The following is a 14036-nucleotide window of genomic DNA, read 5'->3' on the forward strand; positions in this document are numbered from 1 at the left end:
ATCTGGTTGTTAAAAAACTGAGTGATACCAAAATGCTGCTCTCAGGGTGTATGTAGAATCTGAAAAGCCATCACATGCAATTTGTTGGTTTGAGGGTGGGCGGGAAGAGGTCTTATTTGGGAGTTAATGGAAAGTGGTGTTCTGAGGAAACTCAAAAGAGCACTAGTGTGAAATACATCAAAGAAGAAGTGCTCAGTGTTTGCAACTGATCATATATAAATGGAGAAAGCCTCAAGGTCCTGTTCCAGACCCTCCCATTTTAAGCACAGCGGGAACTATGGACTGCCTACTTAGGAGGGACCAGGCAGAAGGCAAGAGCCCAACCCAGCACACCACTGGTCCTCAGGGCTCCTCATGGTTCATCAGGTTAACACTTGGCCTAGAAGCTACACTAGGGGCCTGTCCCAGGTAATAATGCCTGTTCCTACCCTTTCATAGCCTAAGATCCCACGTTGGGGGGAGTGGCCCTCATCTGCTTCCAGGAATGTGCTGGGGTAGCTTAGGGAGAAGCTGTCCAGGCCCTCTCAGGACCCAGAGGGATCTCCTCTCGCTTCAGGCATTCTGGTGAAGAACGCCCTGTGGGGGGGGGGGGGTGGATGGGGCACTGACTTTTGGGACTAGGGGATGCTCAGGATGTCAGTTCTACTTTTCATAATTTCCTACAAAATCTCAACTTCATTAAATGGGAAGAATTAATTAAAAATCTACCATGCACTCTTCAGAGTGAGCATAAACCTCATTCATTTTATAAACAAAAGTGACAGCTATATCCACACGGTGTTTTTCCTATGTCAAGCAGCATTCTTACAAATCACTCCCTGACACAGGTAAGAACTATTATGCCCGTTGTACAGATGAGAAAAACAAGGTATGAAAAAGTTTTATAACACCTCAGTGAAAGAGCTGTGATTCTATCCTCTGTAACCCAAGGGGAAAGTGCCATACTTGGGGCCCGAAGGGCTAGGTGTGAAATAATTAAACATAAATCAATGTATTTCCATAGCTCTATTAAAAGCATGAAAAACTTGACCGTGTTAACTGGGCTAGGGAGTTTTTGAACACAATTGTTAGTTCAGAAAAGACTTACAGACCGTGCAGTGTCAAAAATAATGTTAACGGCCAAAAGGTTGTATTTATAGAGTCCACAGCCATATCAACTTCTTGGGAGAAGTTATTAAAAGAGAAATGATACCTTATTTGATGAAAACTTGCCTTTTAATTTTTATTTTGGTCATTTTAATTTATAAGTCATATAAGGAAGGAATTTATTATAAACATAGTTGAGAGACTAAAAAAAGCACTTTCAGTAAATTTATAAATTTATGATGTATATCTTAATTTATATTAATATAGCTGTCACCACTGGTCTATTGTGCCTTGTGTGGCCCGGAATCTTTCATACTGTAATTCTGATCACCATATTCTGTGGACCCAGGAGGCAGGTGGGACATCCGTCCTACAGGGAAGTACGGAAGTGCAGGCTGTCTGTAAGGACAGAGCACGGGACACTCAGGCGGGAAAGGAGATTCAAGGTCTGACAAGTACTGACTTTTCATGTAGCACCAACTATGCATTTTGCAGAACCTCTTGTTCAAGGATCATTAAAGATTTCAAGTTGGTGATAGCATGAAGCCAGGTGCAGGTACCTATCTTGAGTGACTGCACAGGCTGCCCACTCAGGCAGCTGGCCCTATTTCCATGAGCTACACCTGTGGCATTTAGAGACACATTTCCTTAGGAATTGTACTGGTGAAAGTGAACAGAATGAGAGGAGGGTTAAAAGGCCATTGTGACATTGTGATATGATAAAAAATATGTATTTGGTCTCTGTCCTTAGTTCCTGAAACAGGCTTTCTAAAACCTTGGTAAGAACCTGGTGCGGTGGCTCATGCCTGTATTCCTAGCACTCTGGAAGGCCGAGGTGGATGGATTGCCTGAGCTCACAGGTTCAAGACCAGCCTGAGCCAGTGTGGGACCTGACCTCTAAAATTAGCCAGGCATTGTGGTGGGTGCCTGTAGTCCCAGATACTCCAGAGACTGAGGCAAGAGAATCACTTGAGACCAAGAGTTTGAGGTTGCTGGGAGCTATGACATCATGACACACTACTGAGGGTGACAAAGTGAGACTCTGTCTCAAAACAACAAACTTTGGTAATGTTTTGAATGATGGGGAGAAGGGAGCTAATTACATCTTTTGTTCAAATATTAAGTCTTTGACCCCAGTTCCTGATATAGAGCTCTTAAATCCCTTAGAATTTTCTGAGTTAAATTAGCTAGGCCTGTGGCTCAAAGGAGTAAGGTGCTGGCCCCATATAATGGAGGTGGCGGGTTCAAACCCAGCCCCGGTCAAAAACTGCAAAAATAAATAAATAAATAAATAGCTAGGACAAATTTCACCCAGGAAATCTGGATGAGAGGACCTTCTTTTATCCTAATGAGGTGACTCTTGAGGGGGAGGGGGGCTCCTGGTGAGAGGTTGCTTACTAAAAAGATCAAGCAATGATTAGAAGCTTAGAACTCTCAGCCCCATCCCACCACCCTCCTCTGGGAATTGGAGAGGAGCTGGACGTTGAGTTAAAGATGGATCATGCCTATACGATGAAGCCTCATGAAGCTTGGTGAACCTTGGAAGTCAGAGAGCTCCGGGCAGGGGAACAATCTACTTACTGGGAGGCTGGTGGACCCCAACTCCAGCTTACACTTGGGGCCCTTCCATACCTGGCCCCATGAGTGGCTTCCTCTGCCATTTGACTCTAACTCAGGTAGGTAGATAGTGTCGGAATGAACTGCAAGACACTCACCTAGTGTCTACCGGAGAATTGCCTGGTGCACGGGAGACATCTAGTGTTAGAAGTGTAGGAGAGTAGGAAAAATAGTTTGATTTTTCCTGTCTCTAACAGGAGTGCAAACAAATGTCTGGAAAACAGGAATGGAAGCATCTGATGAATGCAACAAAAAGAAAGAAATTGCAGCCTCAGATAACTTCAAGAGAGAAATGCAGCAGGGTTGGAAATCTCTGTCCCAGGTGTCATCTGGATGTGGGGCTGGCAGGTACAGTGTGAGAAGGTGAGACTAGAAGTAATGCAATTGTGTTCATCGGCACATGCAATCCATCATTTCCCTCCAGGGAAGACAGCTTGGTGATGATGTGCAGGCATAAAACTAGATTTTTACCTCTAAAGAAATTTAACAAACATCCCAGGGACCTGGAAGGAAAATGATACTTGTAAAAACAAGAGAGGAAAGAAACCACTGCAACTATCTGGAAACGCTCACATTTTCTCACTTGAATGGAAAAGACAACCAAGAATCAATCACCAGAGAAAGAATTTCACTAGCATGACTGGGAAAAAACAAGGTAAATATACATAAAATAGGACCCTGGAAGAAACATAATGTAGTGAACAGAAGAAAGGTTTAACCACTATTATCCTCAGAGAAGATTGAGGGGAGTGCATTCAAAAAACAAAAGGCAGGATAGGGCCTTACTCCCATAGGACTGGTGGCTTTATAAGGAGGAGACACCCAGGAGCGTGCTTGCACAGAGGGAAGGCCTTGTGAAGACACAGAAAGAACACAGATGTCTGCAAGCCAAGGAGAGAGTCCTCAGGAAAAATCACATCTGATAGCACCTGGATCTTGGAAGTCACCCAGTCGTGGAATTTTGTTATGGCAGCCCCACCAAACACAGGTCCTAACATCTTCAACCTACATAGTGAAGATTCATTATCAGAAATTGATCAAAGAAAAATTCTCATTTTCTCAAAAAGCACTTTTCAAAAAAAGATAATGATTCAAGAAATGGATGTATCAGTAGAATACCAGCTAATAAATATAGATAAAATCATGAAGTGAGAAAATCATCAGTGGATGCTAAAACTAGTGGGAAACAGTGAGATGAGGAATGGGATATTTACATAATCCTGTAGTTGAATTTTAAAGGGAAAAATAGTAACTGTCCACTGAAGAAAAATTACAGACGCCACCTTAACCAAAGTGATCAAAGCTAACATCACCTGTATTGGGAGGAACCAGTATAATTTGTACCTTGATGTGAGGCACTGGGAAAGATACATTGCTTTAGTGGTATTTCTCCAAAAATTATAACCTGTCTACTTTGTTCTACAAGGTACCTGCCCTGTACATGTAAGGAACTTCCACTTCAACAAATGAAAAGACTAAGGAACCGTTTCAGATTAAAGACTAATGCAAGCATGATCCTTTCACTCGGAATTTTTGAAGAAGAAATTGTTTCATATTTAAGGGTGCAGATCCTTCTTTTACTCCATTGATTCAAGGCCATTATTCCAATACTATACATCTCTTTAAGGCTTTAATTGCTGTTACAATCTGCAATATAAAAATGCCTATGAGCGTACCTAAAAGACTTGTCTATCATCTGTGATCCCAGGAGGAAAATGCCTATCAGTTTTAAATTCCATAGTATGAAACTGTCTCTAAGGACACATTTTTGGGTGTGAGACTCACAGTACATTACTGGGTGACTGGAACTGTGTTAGCAAACAGAGAGGCAGAGGCCAGCAGTTTTGCCCCAATTCAAAATTTGGTTGCCTTTGGAAGATAAAGTGGGGGGTTCCTGGAAGTGGTAACGTCGTGTTTCACAGGTGTAAAAACCAACTTCTGACTTTTAAAAGGGCTGGCTTTTACTTGTAGCTTCTAAACCTGAAGGTGGTTCCGGTTGCTTGAGATCAAAAGGGTCAGGTGGAAAAGCCAGCAGTAGAAACCCGCAAGATTTCAAAAAGCACGGTTTCCAGCCGGGTGCTGGGGATACAGAGCGACTGAATTCTTGTCTGGAAGAGCAACTAACACATGGAGATGCTTCCAGGGCCGTTCAAGGGACAATTATGTACACTGGACTCGGGGTAACAACATCTGGCGAGTGAAGCAGCAATCACAGAACCAGGACTCTGGGAGGTTAATTTACTTTTGGCTTTCGCAGGAACCACCCTCAGCTCCCACCTTGCTAGTCAAACCTCCCTGCTTCCGCCCACAGCACCCAGGGCTACGACCGACCATCTGAGCATGCGCAAAACCAATGCGCCTGCTCCAACTCCAGTCCAATAAGAACTTCAAAATTAAGGGCGATTCCCCACAGTAATTGCCTGAGCTCTATGTGGGGCGGAGTCTCGAAGCCAAATAATGGATACGATTGGTCAGCCCCGGGGTTCGTATTCTTTGGTGGGCGGAGCCTCACCCGGGAGCCACATCTAGTGAACTGTTCTCCTAATTTGGGAAGGGTCGGGAGCGGGCGGGGCGTGGAGCTGGGAGCGGCTCGGCGTGCGCCTGCGCCGAGCGCCCGGACAGGGCGTGTTCCTCGTTGGTGCCAGCTTTGCGCCGGTGAGGTGTGCGACTCTTGCCGCCGACGCCTGTCGCTCCACGCCCACCCCGCTAGGTGCTGCTCTCCGCGGTGAGTGTACCTGACTTTTCACTCGGGTTCGCTTGCCCCGGCGCTGCCGGGCTGGTGCCGGACTCTTCCCACTCCCGACCCCGCCCTGCCCCCTCAGGCACCCGGACCCCGCGTTCTGACTGACGCCCACTGTCGAGCCCCGGGAACTCCGGGGAGCGGCGGCGGCGGAGGGGTCTGTCCTTTCTCTGCCTGCACCTTGCTGCCATCGCCCACGTGTTTACTGTTGTCGTTTGGTACAGACCATGTCCAAGTCCCTGAAAAAGTTGGTGGAGGAGAGTCGCGAGAAGAACCAGCCGGAAGTGGACATGAGTGACCGCGGCATCTCCAACATGCTGGATGTCAACGGCTTGTGTAAGTTCCCGGCGGCTCAAGTCTTTCCCCTTGGAGATGAGCTGGAAGGGTTTCTAAGTTTGCCAAGTAACTGCTGGTCCTGGTGTGAGCATTATAATTCCTCCAACCCCCTGCTTGTAAACGCCGCTTGTCCGGAGCTTCCCTGAGGTACTTTGCAGTCAAAATTTGTTCTGTTCTACCTGGAAAATGAACTGGTAAATCCAGGATAAGAATCACACAGGCAGTAGTTGCTGTGCTGATTCATAAATGCCATACGTTTGGGTGGATTCTCCATTTACTGAACAGCCACTTCATTTTTTTGGACCACTGTTGCCAATTAATTTACTTTTTTAAAGAAGCCAAGATTCTTTAAATTTCCTAAGTTTGGGATGTTGGCTATTAAAGTCCGCTGTTGAACAAACACGGCGTAAGTGAACTAAAGCACTTGTTCTGGCTAATGGGGCTACATTCTGGACCTTCTCAGCGTTCCTCCAGCTTGTCCGTTACTGACAGTGACGCTCTAGTTTCCTCGGTGTGACATACAGGGCCTTTGTGATTCGGACCACACCCTTATCCCTTCCACACATTTGTGTCCCAGCCACACCGAATCTACTGCTCTTTCTGAACCACAGCATACTCGTTTAGATCTTGGTGCCTTCCTCTTCCTCCTTCCCACTCTTCTGTACCTGAAATCCTGTCAACTTCTCTGTTAAGAGTTAGCTTAGGCATTGCAGCCTATGCAGAGCCTTCTCTGTGTGTATCAAGCTGACATAGTCACTCTTTCCTCTGTGAAGTTGCAAATCCCTTGCTTTGTGACTCCTGTTACATAGAATTATATATATATATATATACACACAGGCACACGTGTGCACACTCGCGCGCGTGTGTGTGTGTGTATACATTTTATTTTTATTTTTTGCAGTTTTTGGCCAGGGCTGGGTTTGAACCCGCCACCTCTGGCATATGGGGCCAGCGCCCTACTCCTTTGAGCCACAGACGCCACCCGCTATTTCTTCTTCTTTTTTTAATCTAGAAATCTCTTCCCCACTGACAGACTGGGAAGGCAAAGGCTGTGTAACACCCATGTTTGCCTTCTTTATAATAGTGTCTGGAGCCGAAGAGGTGCTCAGAAATGTTTTATGAATGAAGGAGGTACAAGAATGGTGGATTAGGCCTACAAATTTGTGAGACTCTCCCGCCCCCGGTCCAGGTTGTGACAACAGAAAGAAAGAAAATGTCCAGGGGACCCTAAAAGATGATGGGTAGCTTGTTAGGCGTGTAGAGAGTGGAACCAGGATTACTATGAATCCATGGTTCGTGCCTGGACCAGAGGTTGGGGGTGATGCTATGGATATGTCGTGGCCAAAGGAAAAGGAGTGAACCATTGTACAGTTTGCATTTGGTAACTGTTAAGAAGATACCTGCGTCAGGCTTGGGTTTTGGTGCATGTTGGTCTCTTATGGTAGGAATGGATTCCTGATGTCAGCAAGAGAGTAGCTGTCTCCAGGACTGAATTGGCAGGTACTATTGGTGATTTTTCAACTAAGAATCAAAGACCCTAGATCATGTAATAACTATGTATCAGAGGTATATTTTTCTTGATAGATATTGTCTTTGTCCCTCTCTGCCCTTGCCTAGCTGTGCCAGATTGTGGTCATTACTGGGGACCTTGTTGCTATAGAGCAGTGGTTCTCAACCTTCCTAATGCCACGCCCCCTTAATATATTTCCTGTGGGTCGCGACCCACAGGTTGAGAACCGCTGCATAGAGGAAATACAGAAGGGAATGGGGCCGGGATGCCCAGCACAACGCTACCCTTGCCCTCCGCAGGGCTTTCCGCCCTCTGCACCCTTTTTTTCATGAGGTTGAAAAAGAGGCTGTTTTCAGCAGAGTAGCTTTACACCCTCCAGCTTTTGAACAGGAAACTTTATGTAATATTTATAAGTGGGAAGAGTGGCGTAGCTATTTTGGTTCAGCTCCATTATCTCTTTGAAGCCTTGGCTTTTATTGAAGAAGAAAAGATAACCACATGCTTCCTGAAAAAAAAAAAAATGTTCCCCATACACCATTGAGTGGTGAAATGCGAGATCATTCTTAAATTTTCCCAAAGTAAGTAGCAGCTGAGGAAGAGCAGTAGTACCTCTTGGGAAGTTCAGTGGAGGTGAACTTGGAAATTCCACCTTCTCTGGCTTCTGTAGCGTTGGCCCACGGAGTGGCTACTCTCTGCTAACTCCCTGACCATTGGTCTCCTCGGAGTCTGGAGGCTTCCAGAAGACTCTGCAGAAGCCCGTTCTCCTCTCGGGCTCACTTGCTGAGCATATACTTGTACTTAGGAATTCGACATAGCTGCATTAACTATATGTGAGAATTCCCATGTTCTTTCACTTATAAAATGTTAACTCTAACCATGAAGTTTTATAATATTTTAATATCCACAGTAAACACAGGGAACAATGAACAATTGACTTGCATGTACAGTAAATGGTTATTTCTGTCTCTCAAGCTTTCCTGTCATCATCCTTATTTAATTTCTCAAAAGGTTTAGCAACAAGAATTGCGCTTTGAAGATAATGAGGCTTAGTACTATTTGTAAGCATAAGAGATGCCCATCTTTCTGCTCGGGAGAGTCGTGTCTTGTAGACATAGCACTTTGCTTCTTCACCAACAGTAAATTACCTTTGAGAAATGTTTTGAGGAGTTCAGGTACCCAAAACACCTTTCTAATGGGGAAAACATCTTACGGTGGAGACAGATAATCAGGCTGGCTCTACAGTTTTCTGCCAGCCCAGCCAGATTCTAGAAATGCTTAGATCCAACCCAGAGAGGCAGAGGAGCACAGTGCATATGAGGGGAACTTGGATTTGTGCACAGTGGTTCAGAGTTGCTCCTTAGTACTGTGTGACATTAGAGAAACTACTTAACCTCTCTGAGCCTCAAGTTCCTTATCAAGTGGAAATGTAAGCAGACTGGTTTAGTGTTAAATACCATAATCCTATTTAAATGATAATTATTAATGCAAATATCCAGTTAGAGGCTCATTCGTCTATACTTAGTTTCAACATAGTCTGAACTCTGAATTTAGTTTGGTTAATTAGACTGGGTAAGGCATTTCTGTCATAGGTTAGAATTTTTTGTGTGGCTTGTTAGAACCTGGAGTGTTTGGCACTTTAGCCTGGGATTCTAATTGAATTAGATAGCTATATATATGAAATTAGTCCTCATTTTATTTCTTTTCCGCTTTTTTCTACACGGCACATAATGTGCATACACATTTTCTTCTTCTAAGAGTAATGCTGCTGATTTTATTCTTTTACTTGAAGAGATTGATTTCACTGCAGAAGCTCTTTCCTGAGCAGCAACTGTCCTCAGCTGGATGATGAAGCTGGTGGCGTGGAAGGGGCCAGTAATCAGCTCCCGTAGAGGCAGCGAGGCCCAGCTGCAGGCGGATGGACTTCCTTTCATTTCTTTGATTTGTATCTTTTATGACTTTTTAATCTGTTCAAGTTTATTGCCCTCTGGGTGGTCAATCCTTTATCATTTTTTAAAATCAGGTTAGACTAAAATATTTTTCAAATCTTTAAAAAGAAAAATAAATAATCTGCTCTCAAGGGGGCAGTCTTTCTAAAGGACCGTACAAAGTAATCAACAAACACAATCATGGGTTATCTGGAAGGGCTATTTCCAAAGTTTTGTTAAACCTGGAAGTGGTCCCCCTGTTAGGAGCATATGTTATCAGTCGGGGCTGTTTGGAGGGAAAGATCAAAGACCAGGAAGAATGTGCAGTTTTAGCTGTAATCTTTTTTTTTTTTTTTTTTTTTTTGAAACAAAGTCACAGCTGTCACCCTGGGTAGAGTGAAGTTGCATCACAGCTCACAGCAACTTCAAACTCTTGGGCTTAAGTGATTCTCTTGCCTCAGCCTCCCAAGTAGCTGGGACTATAGGCGCACACCACAACGCCTTGTATTTTTTTGTTGTAATTGTCTTGTTTGGCAGGCCCAGGCTGGATTCGAACCCACCGTCTCTGTTGTTTGCGGCTGGCGCCCTAGCCATTGAGCTATAGGCGCCGAGCCAGTTGTAATCTTCATTAGAACCTTTTGTGTTTTTCACTTCACTGAAGTCATATGTAGACACTCACCTTAGTGTTTTTAAATGTGTCATCTCTTGGCCTGAGAAGGCTTTTGCCTCTTTGCTGTCCCACTCACTCTCTTGCCAGTTAATGCTTGTTGAAAGAAGGCAGGTCTTCCCTGTCCCTGGGACTCCATTCTTGTGTCATCCCTTCTGGGAAGTCTCCCACCCCACAGTGTGCTCAGTTTTAAGCCACTGTCACGTCTGACCTGGCTGAAGTGTCTCTTCTGTGCCCACAGTGCTCTTAGCCCTGAACTTGGCATAGAGCTTGAGGAAGTGTATCCAGGGACAAACATTACTGTTTCTAGTGAAGAAATTCAGGGCAGCTGAGCTAGAAAGTGCGGTGCAGGACAACAGCACATGTACCCTGTCTCTATGCAGGCTTCTCCTAACTTCCAGAGGGGAAAACAGTTTACAGCTATCAGGAACATAATGGATCCAACAAGTGTTAGTTTTCATTTTAGAAGAGGATAACAGCTGGAAATGTTTCATCGAGATGGGAAATGAAAACAAAGAAAAGTTGCAACCCCTGGTGCGTTACTGGATCAGTAATGACGTTTTACCGTTTTGCCATCTTTGGATATTTCTAGTCCGGTTGGCTGCTTCTTGGTGTGTTACTAGCTGTGTGACCTTGGACAAGTTACTTAACTTCTCTGTGCCTCAGGTTCCACATCTGTAAAATGGGAATAATAAGAGAACCTATTTCATAGGGTCATAGGGAGCTACTGTCTGCCAAGTGCCTGGTCTGTCACCTGGCACATACAAGTCTCCATGTGCACGATTAGCACACTCGTGTGGTGCTTAGTAGCGGATGCTACGTTCTAAGAAAGAAATCACCAGGTGATTTTGTTGTTTGAACATCATAGACTATATTTATACAAATCTAGATGTTAGCCCACTACACACCTAGGCTTGACGGTACAGCCTCTCTCTCCTAGGCTACGCACCTGGACAGCAGGTTACTGTACCAAGTGCTGTCGGCAGTTGTAACACAAGGGTAAATATTTGTGTATCTAAACATAGAAATGGTATAGTCAAAAGGTACAGTATTGTCATCTCATGGGACCACCTTCATATGTGTGATCCGTTGTTGTCAGAAACATTAAGCAGCTCAGGACTGTATTTTAAAAACTGTTCTATCTATAATCCTAGCACTCTGGGAGGCTGAGGTGGGTGGATTGCTTGAGCTGAGGGGTTCAAGACCAGCCTGAGCAAGAGCAAGGCCCCTTTGCTACCAAAACATAGAAAAATTAGTCGGGCATCCTGGCAGGTACCTGTAGTCCCAGCTGCTTGGGAGGCTGAGGCAAGAGGACCACTTGAGCCCAGGAGTTTGAGGTTGCTGTGAGCTATGATGTTATAGCACTCTAGCCTAAGGTGACAGAGTGAGACTCTGTCTCAAAAAAAAAAAATTAAAAAAACTGTTTCGTCTTGTGATTGTATAGTAAATGAAAGACAATGTCTTTTTATTTCTAGGGAATCTGGTGCTGGTGCTTCTCCGTGGTCTTTGCCTGCTTGTCTCGTGGTCTCATGCCACCAGACCACCTGCTATCTCCTTGCTTGGTTCAGAATTCCCAGTAGTTGGGTGGCTGGGCCCAGGGTGCAGGGACAGTGGTGACCACAGACCCGTGAGGTGGCTGGGAGACAGCAGGGCATTGCATGGGATTTTAATTGTGCCTAATTCTTCATTGACACTGATACAGGTACATTACTGTTGGTGGTTTTTCAACTAAGAATCAAAAGGCCCTAGTTCCTGTAATAACTCTGTATCAGAGGTATATTTTTCTTGATAGACATTTAAACAGAGTCATTTGGGGATGTTTCTCTATATTGAATTTTTAAATTATTCAGTGGTAAGTTAATATTTGCTATGTTAAGACAATGCTGAGGTGTTTATTCGACCTGAAGTAGTTGTATTTTCACCGTAAGAAACCATAACACCCAGTGCTTTGCCATTATAATCAGCTAAAATTGGCATGGAAAATACTTGAAAACTATATCCTGTATCCTCTGTCCCTAAATTTACATGAAAGTGGTTGAAAGAAAACTCAATCTAGACATATGAGATACAGAGAAAAAAAACAGACATTATTTCCTTATGTCTTATAAAGGCCTCTTGCTTCTTTGAATAGCAAGTTTGTACAAGTTGGTTTATTTTTTTTTTAACTTTTTAAAGTAAAAAGACAATGTGAAAACAAGGCTGAGGACCAATCTATAGATGAGTCATTTGACCAGCAGGGGTCAGTGTTGAGCCACTGCCTCTTGCTCCAGGCTTCTCAAGAGACCAAACCCAGCATCTGGCCTCCCCAGTGATCCATTTCTGCCTCTGCAGTTCCTCATTCACTCACCGGGACTCTTTCTCCTGATAAAGAGGTGGGCTCACCGTGAAGGAAGGCCCACCTGTGCTGTGGTCAGTCTGATCCAAAGCATCTTTGAGGCTGGCCTATTTTGCAGCCACCTGGCACCGGCTTCTGGGCGGAGAGGTGCTGCTCAGCCTGGGTGCCTCCAGATGAAACATGGGGGTGGAATGGGATGTTCAGTTGCACAGATTTCATCAGTGTGATGCCTAATAATGCAAAATGATATTTTGGATTTAAGGTGTCAGAAAAGGCAAAGGATAGGGTGACATAATCTACTCTATTGATTTCCTACGGCTGCCAAAAATAAAATGTCACAGACCAGGTGGCTGAAACAACAGTTATTTATTTCTCCCAGTCCCGGAGGCTAGAAGTTTGGATCAGAGGTCCAGCAGGGGTGGCTTCCTGCAAGGCCTCTCTCCTGGGCTTGCAGACGGCCGCCTTCTTGCTGCATCCTCAGCTGGTCTTTCCTCTACTTCCCTGGGGTCTTTCTGTTGCCTGATTCCCCCTTATCCTAATCTGACAACAGGCAGATTCAGTTAGGATTCACCCCAGGACCTTATTTTAACTTAATCATCTCTTTAAAGGCTCTGTTCAGAGGTAATGGGAGTTAGAGCTTCTTTGATATGTGTGTCCTGGGTGGGGGAACATAGTTCAGCCTAAAACAGCTACATTAAAGGTTCTTGATGATACAGACTCCAGTTAAGAAAGCAGAAAGCTCTCTAGGTTGTGGAAATAAGTCCTTTGAGTGTGTCTAAACCTTAGCTCTGTAACACTGCTCTGTTGTTTCCTAGCCCTTAAAGACCAAAAGGGCCAGTCCTGATTGCTAAGGAAGGATAACTTACAGGGCCGGCTTTACCTTGGAGGGGTGTCCAATCTGCAGCCCGTGGGCCGTGTGCAGATTATTTGAGGCCTGTTCGGCTTGTGTGTGGAGTTGGATTTTGTGGAAACTATGCACGGATCTTTTGTTGTTGTTGCTCATCAGCTGTTGTTAGTGTTTGTGTATTTAATATGTGGCTCAAGACAACTCTTCTTCTTCCAACGGGCAGCAGAAAAAAAAAAAAAAAAGGTTGAACCTGTAAGGCATTCAATTCAGAATCCTTTAAAACATTATGCTTGGCCAATAAAACATGTCATTGGGTTAGCCCTGCCATCTTGGAAACTTGGATTTGCAGGATTGTTGCAGAGCTTGCACTGTTGAAGCAAACACAAGAAGCAACTTCATCTCCATCTCCTCAATTTTAAACTGGACCCTCTGTCCCATTCTTTATGGTTTCCTGAATGACAATTAATCTTGACTGAATTTAATGGTCAGATGTGAGATCTTTTAATACTGCTTAGACATTTTCCTCTATTTTCAAACTTAGAACATTAGCTTAAAACACTCCAGGAAGTCTGATGCCAGAAGAGGTTGTGTTGGGGAAATATTGGTTCATGTATCAAAGAAAATAAACCTGAGTTAATTAAATGGAAATTGCAGTTGTAATTTACCAGCACCTCATAAAGGTCTTTTTTAAATTTCATATGTTCATTGCGTATCTGTTACTCCTGTGGATTCTGTATAGCTTATAATTTTAAGAACAAACTGGGCCAAATAAAAAGCATACAGGCAGCTACTTCGAACGGCTCTTTGGCCTCGGTTTTATAGTTTGCAACCTCAGTATATGAATGGTGTTTTGCAAATGTTCTGATGTATATTAGGGTTTTTTTTTTATGCAGCTGTAAATATCAAATCTTCAGACTACATCAAAAATGCTTATTAATCTGTTGCAAGTTTGTATTTTGCAGGTTGTGTACAG

The 14036-nt window shown here is 44.1% G+C and overlaps 1 protein-coding gene across 3 annotated transcripts in view; it reads left to right on the forward strand.

Annotated features, from left to right (window-relative positions):
* The first annotated feature begins 5329 nt into the window (after nt 1–5329).
* RSU1 (Ras suppressor protein 1) overlaps nt 5330–14036 on the forward strand; it is a 269357-nt gene continuing 260650 nt past the window's right edge. For all 3 annotated transcript variants that reach the window (XM_023511371.1, XM_003786787.3, XM_023511370.1), the window contains exons 1-2: nt 5330–5428; nt 5668–5779. In XM_023511371.1, the coding sequence (XP_023367139.1) occupies nt 5671–5779 (109 nt within the window). In that variant the 5' untranslated portion in view covers nt 5330–5428; nt 5668–5670. The remainder of the gene's footprint in view (nt 5429–5667; nt 5780–14036) is intronic.

This window comes from Otolemur garnettii, unplaced genomic scaffold, assembly GCF_000181295.1.
Source record: "Otolemur garnettii isolate 467f Iridium unplaced genomic scaffold, OtoGar3 scaffold00019, whole genome shotgun sequence".
Classification (NCBI taxonomy): Eukaryota; Metazoa; Chordata; class Mammalia; order Primates; family Galagidae; genus Otolemur; species Otolemur garnettii.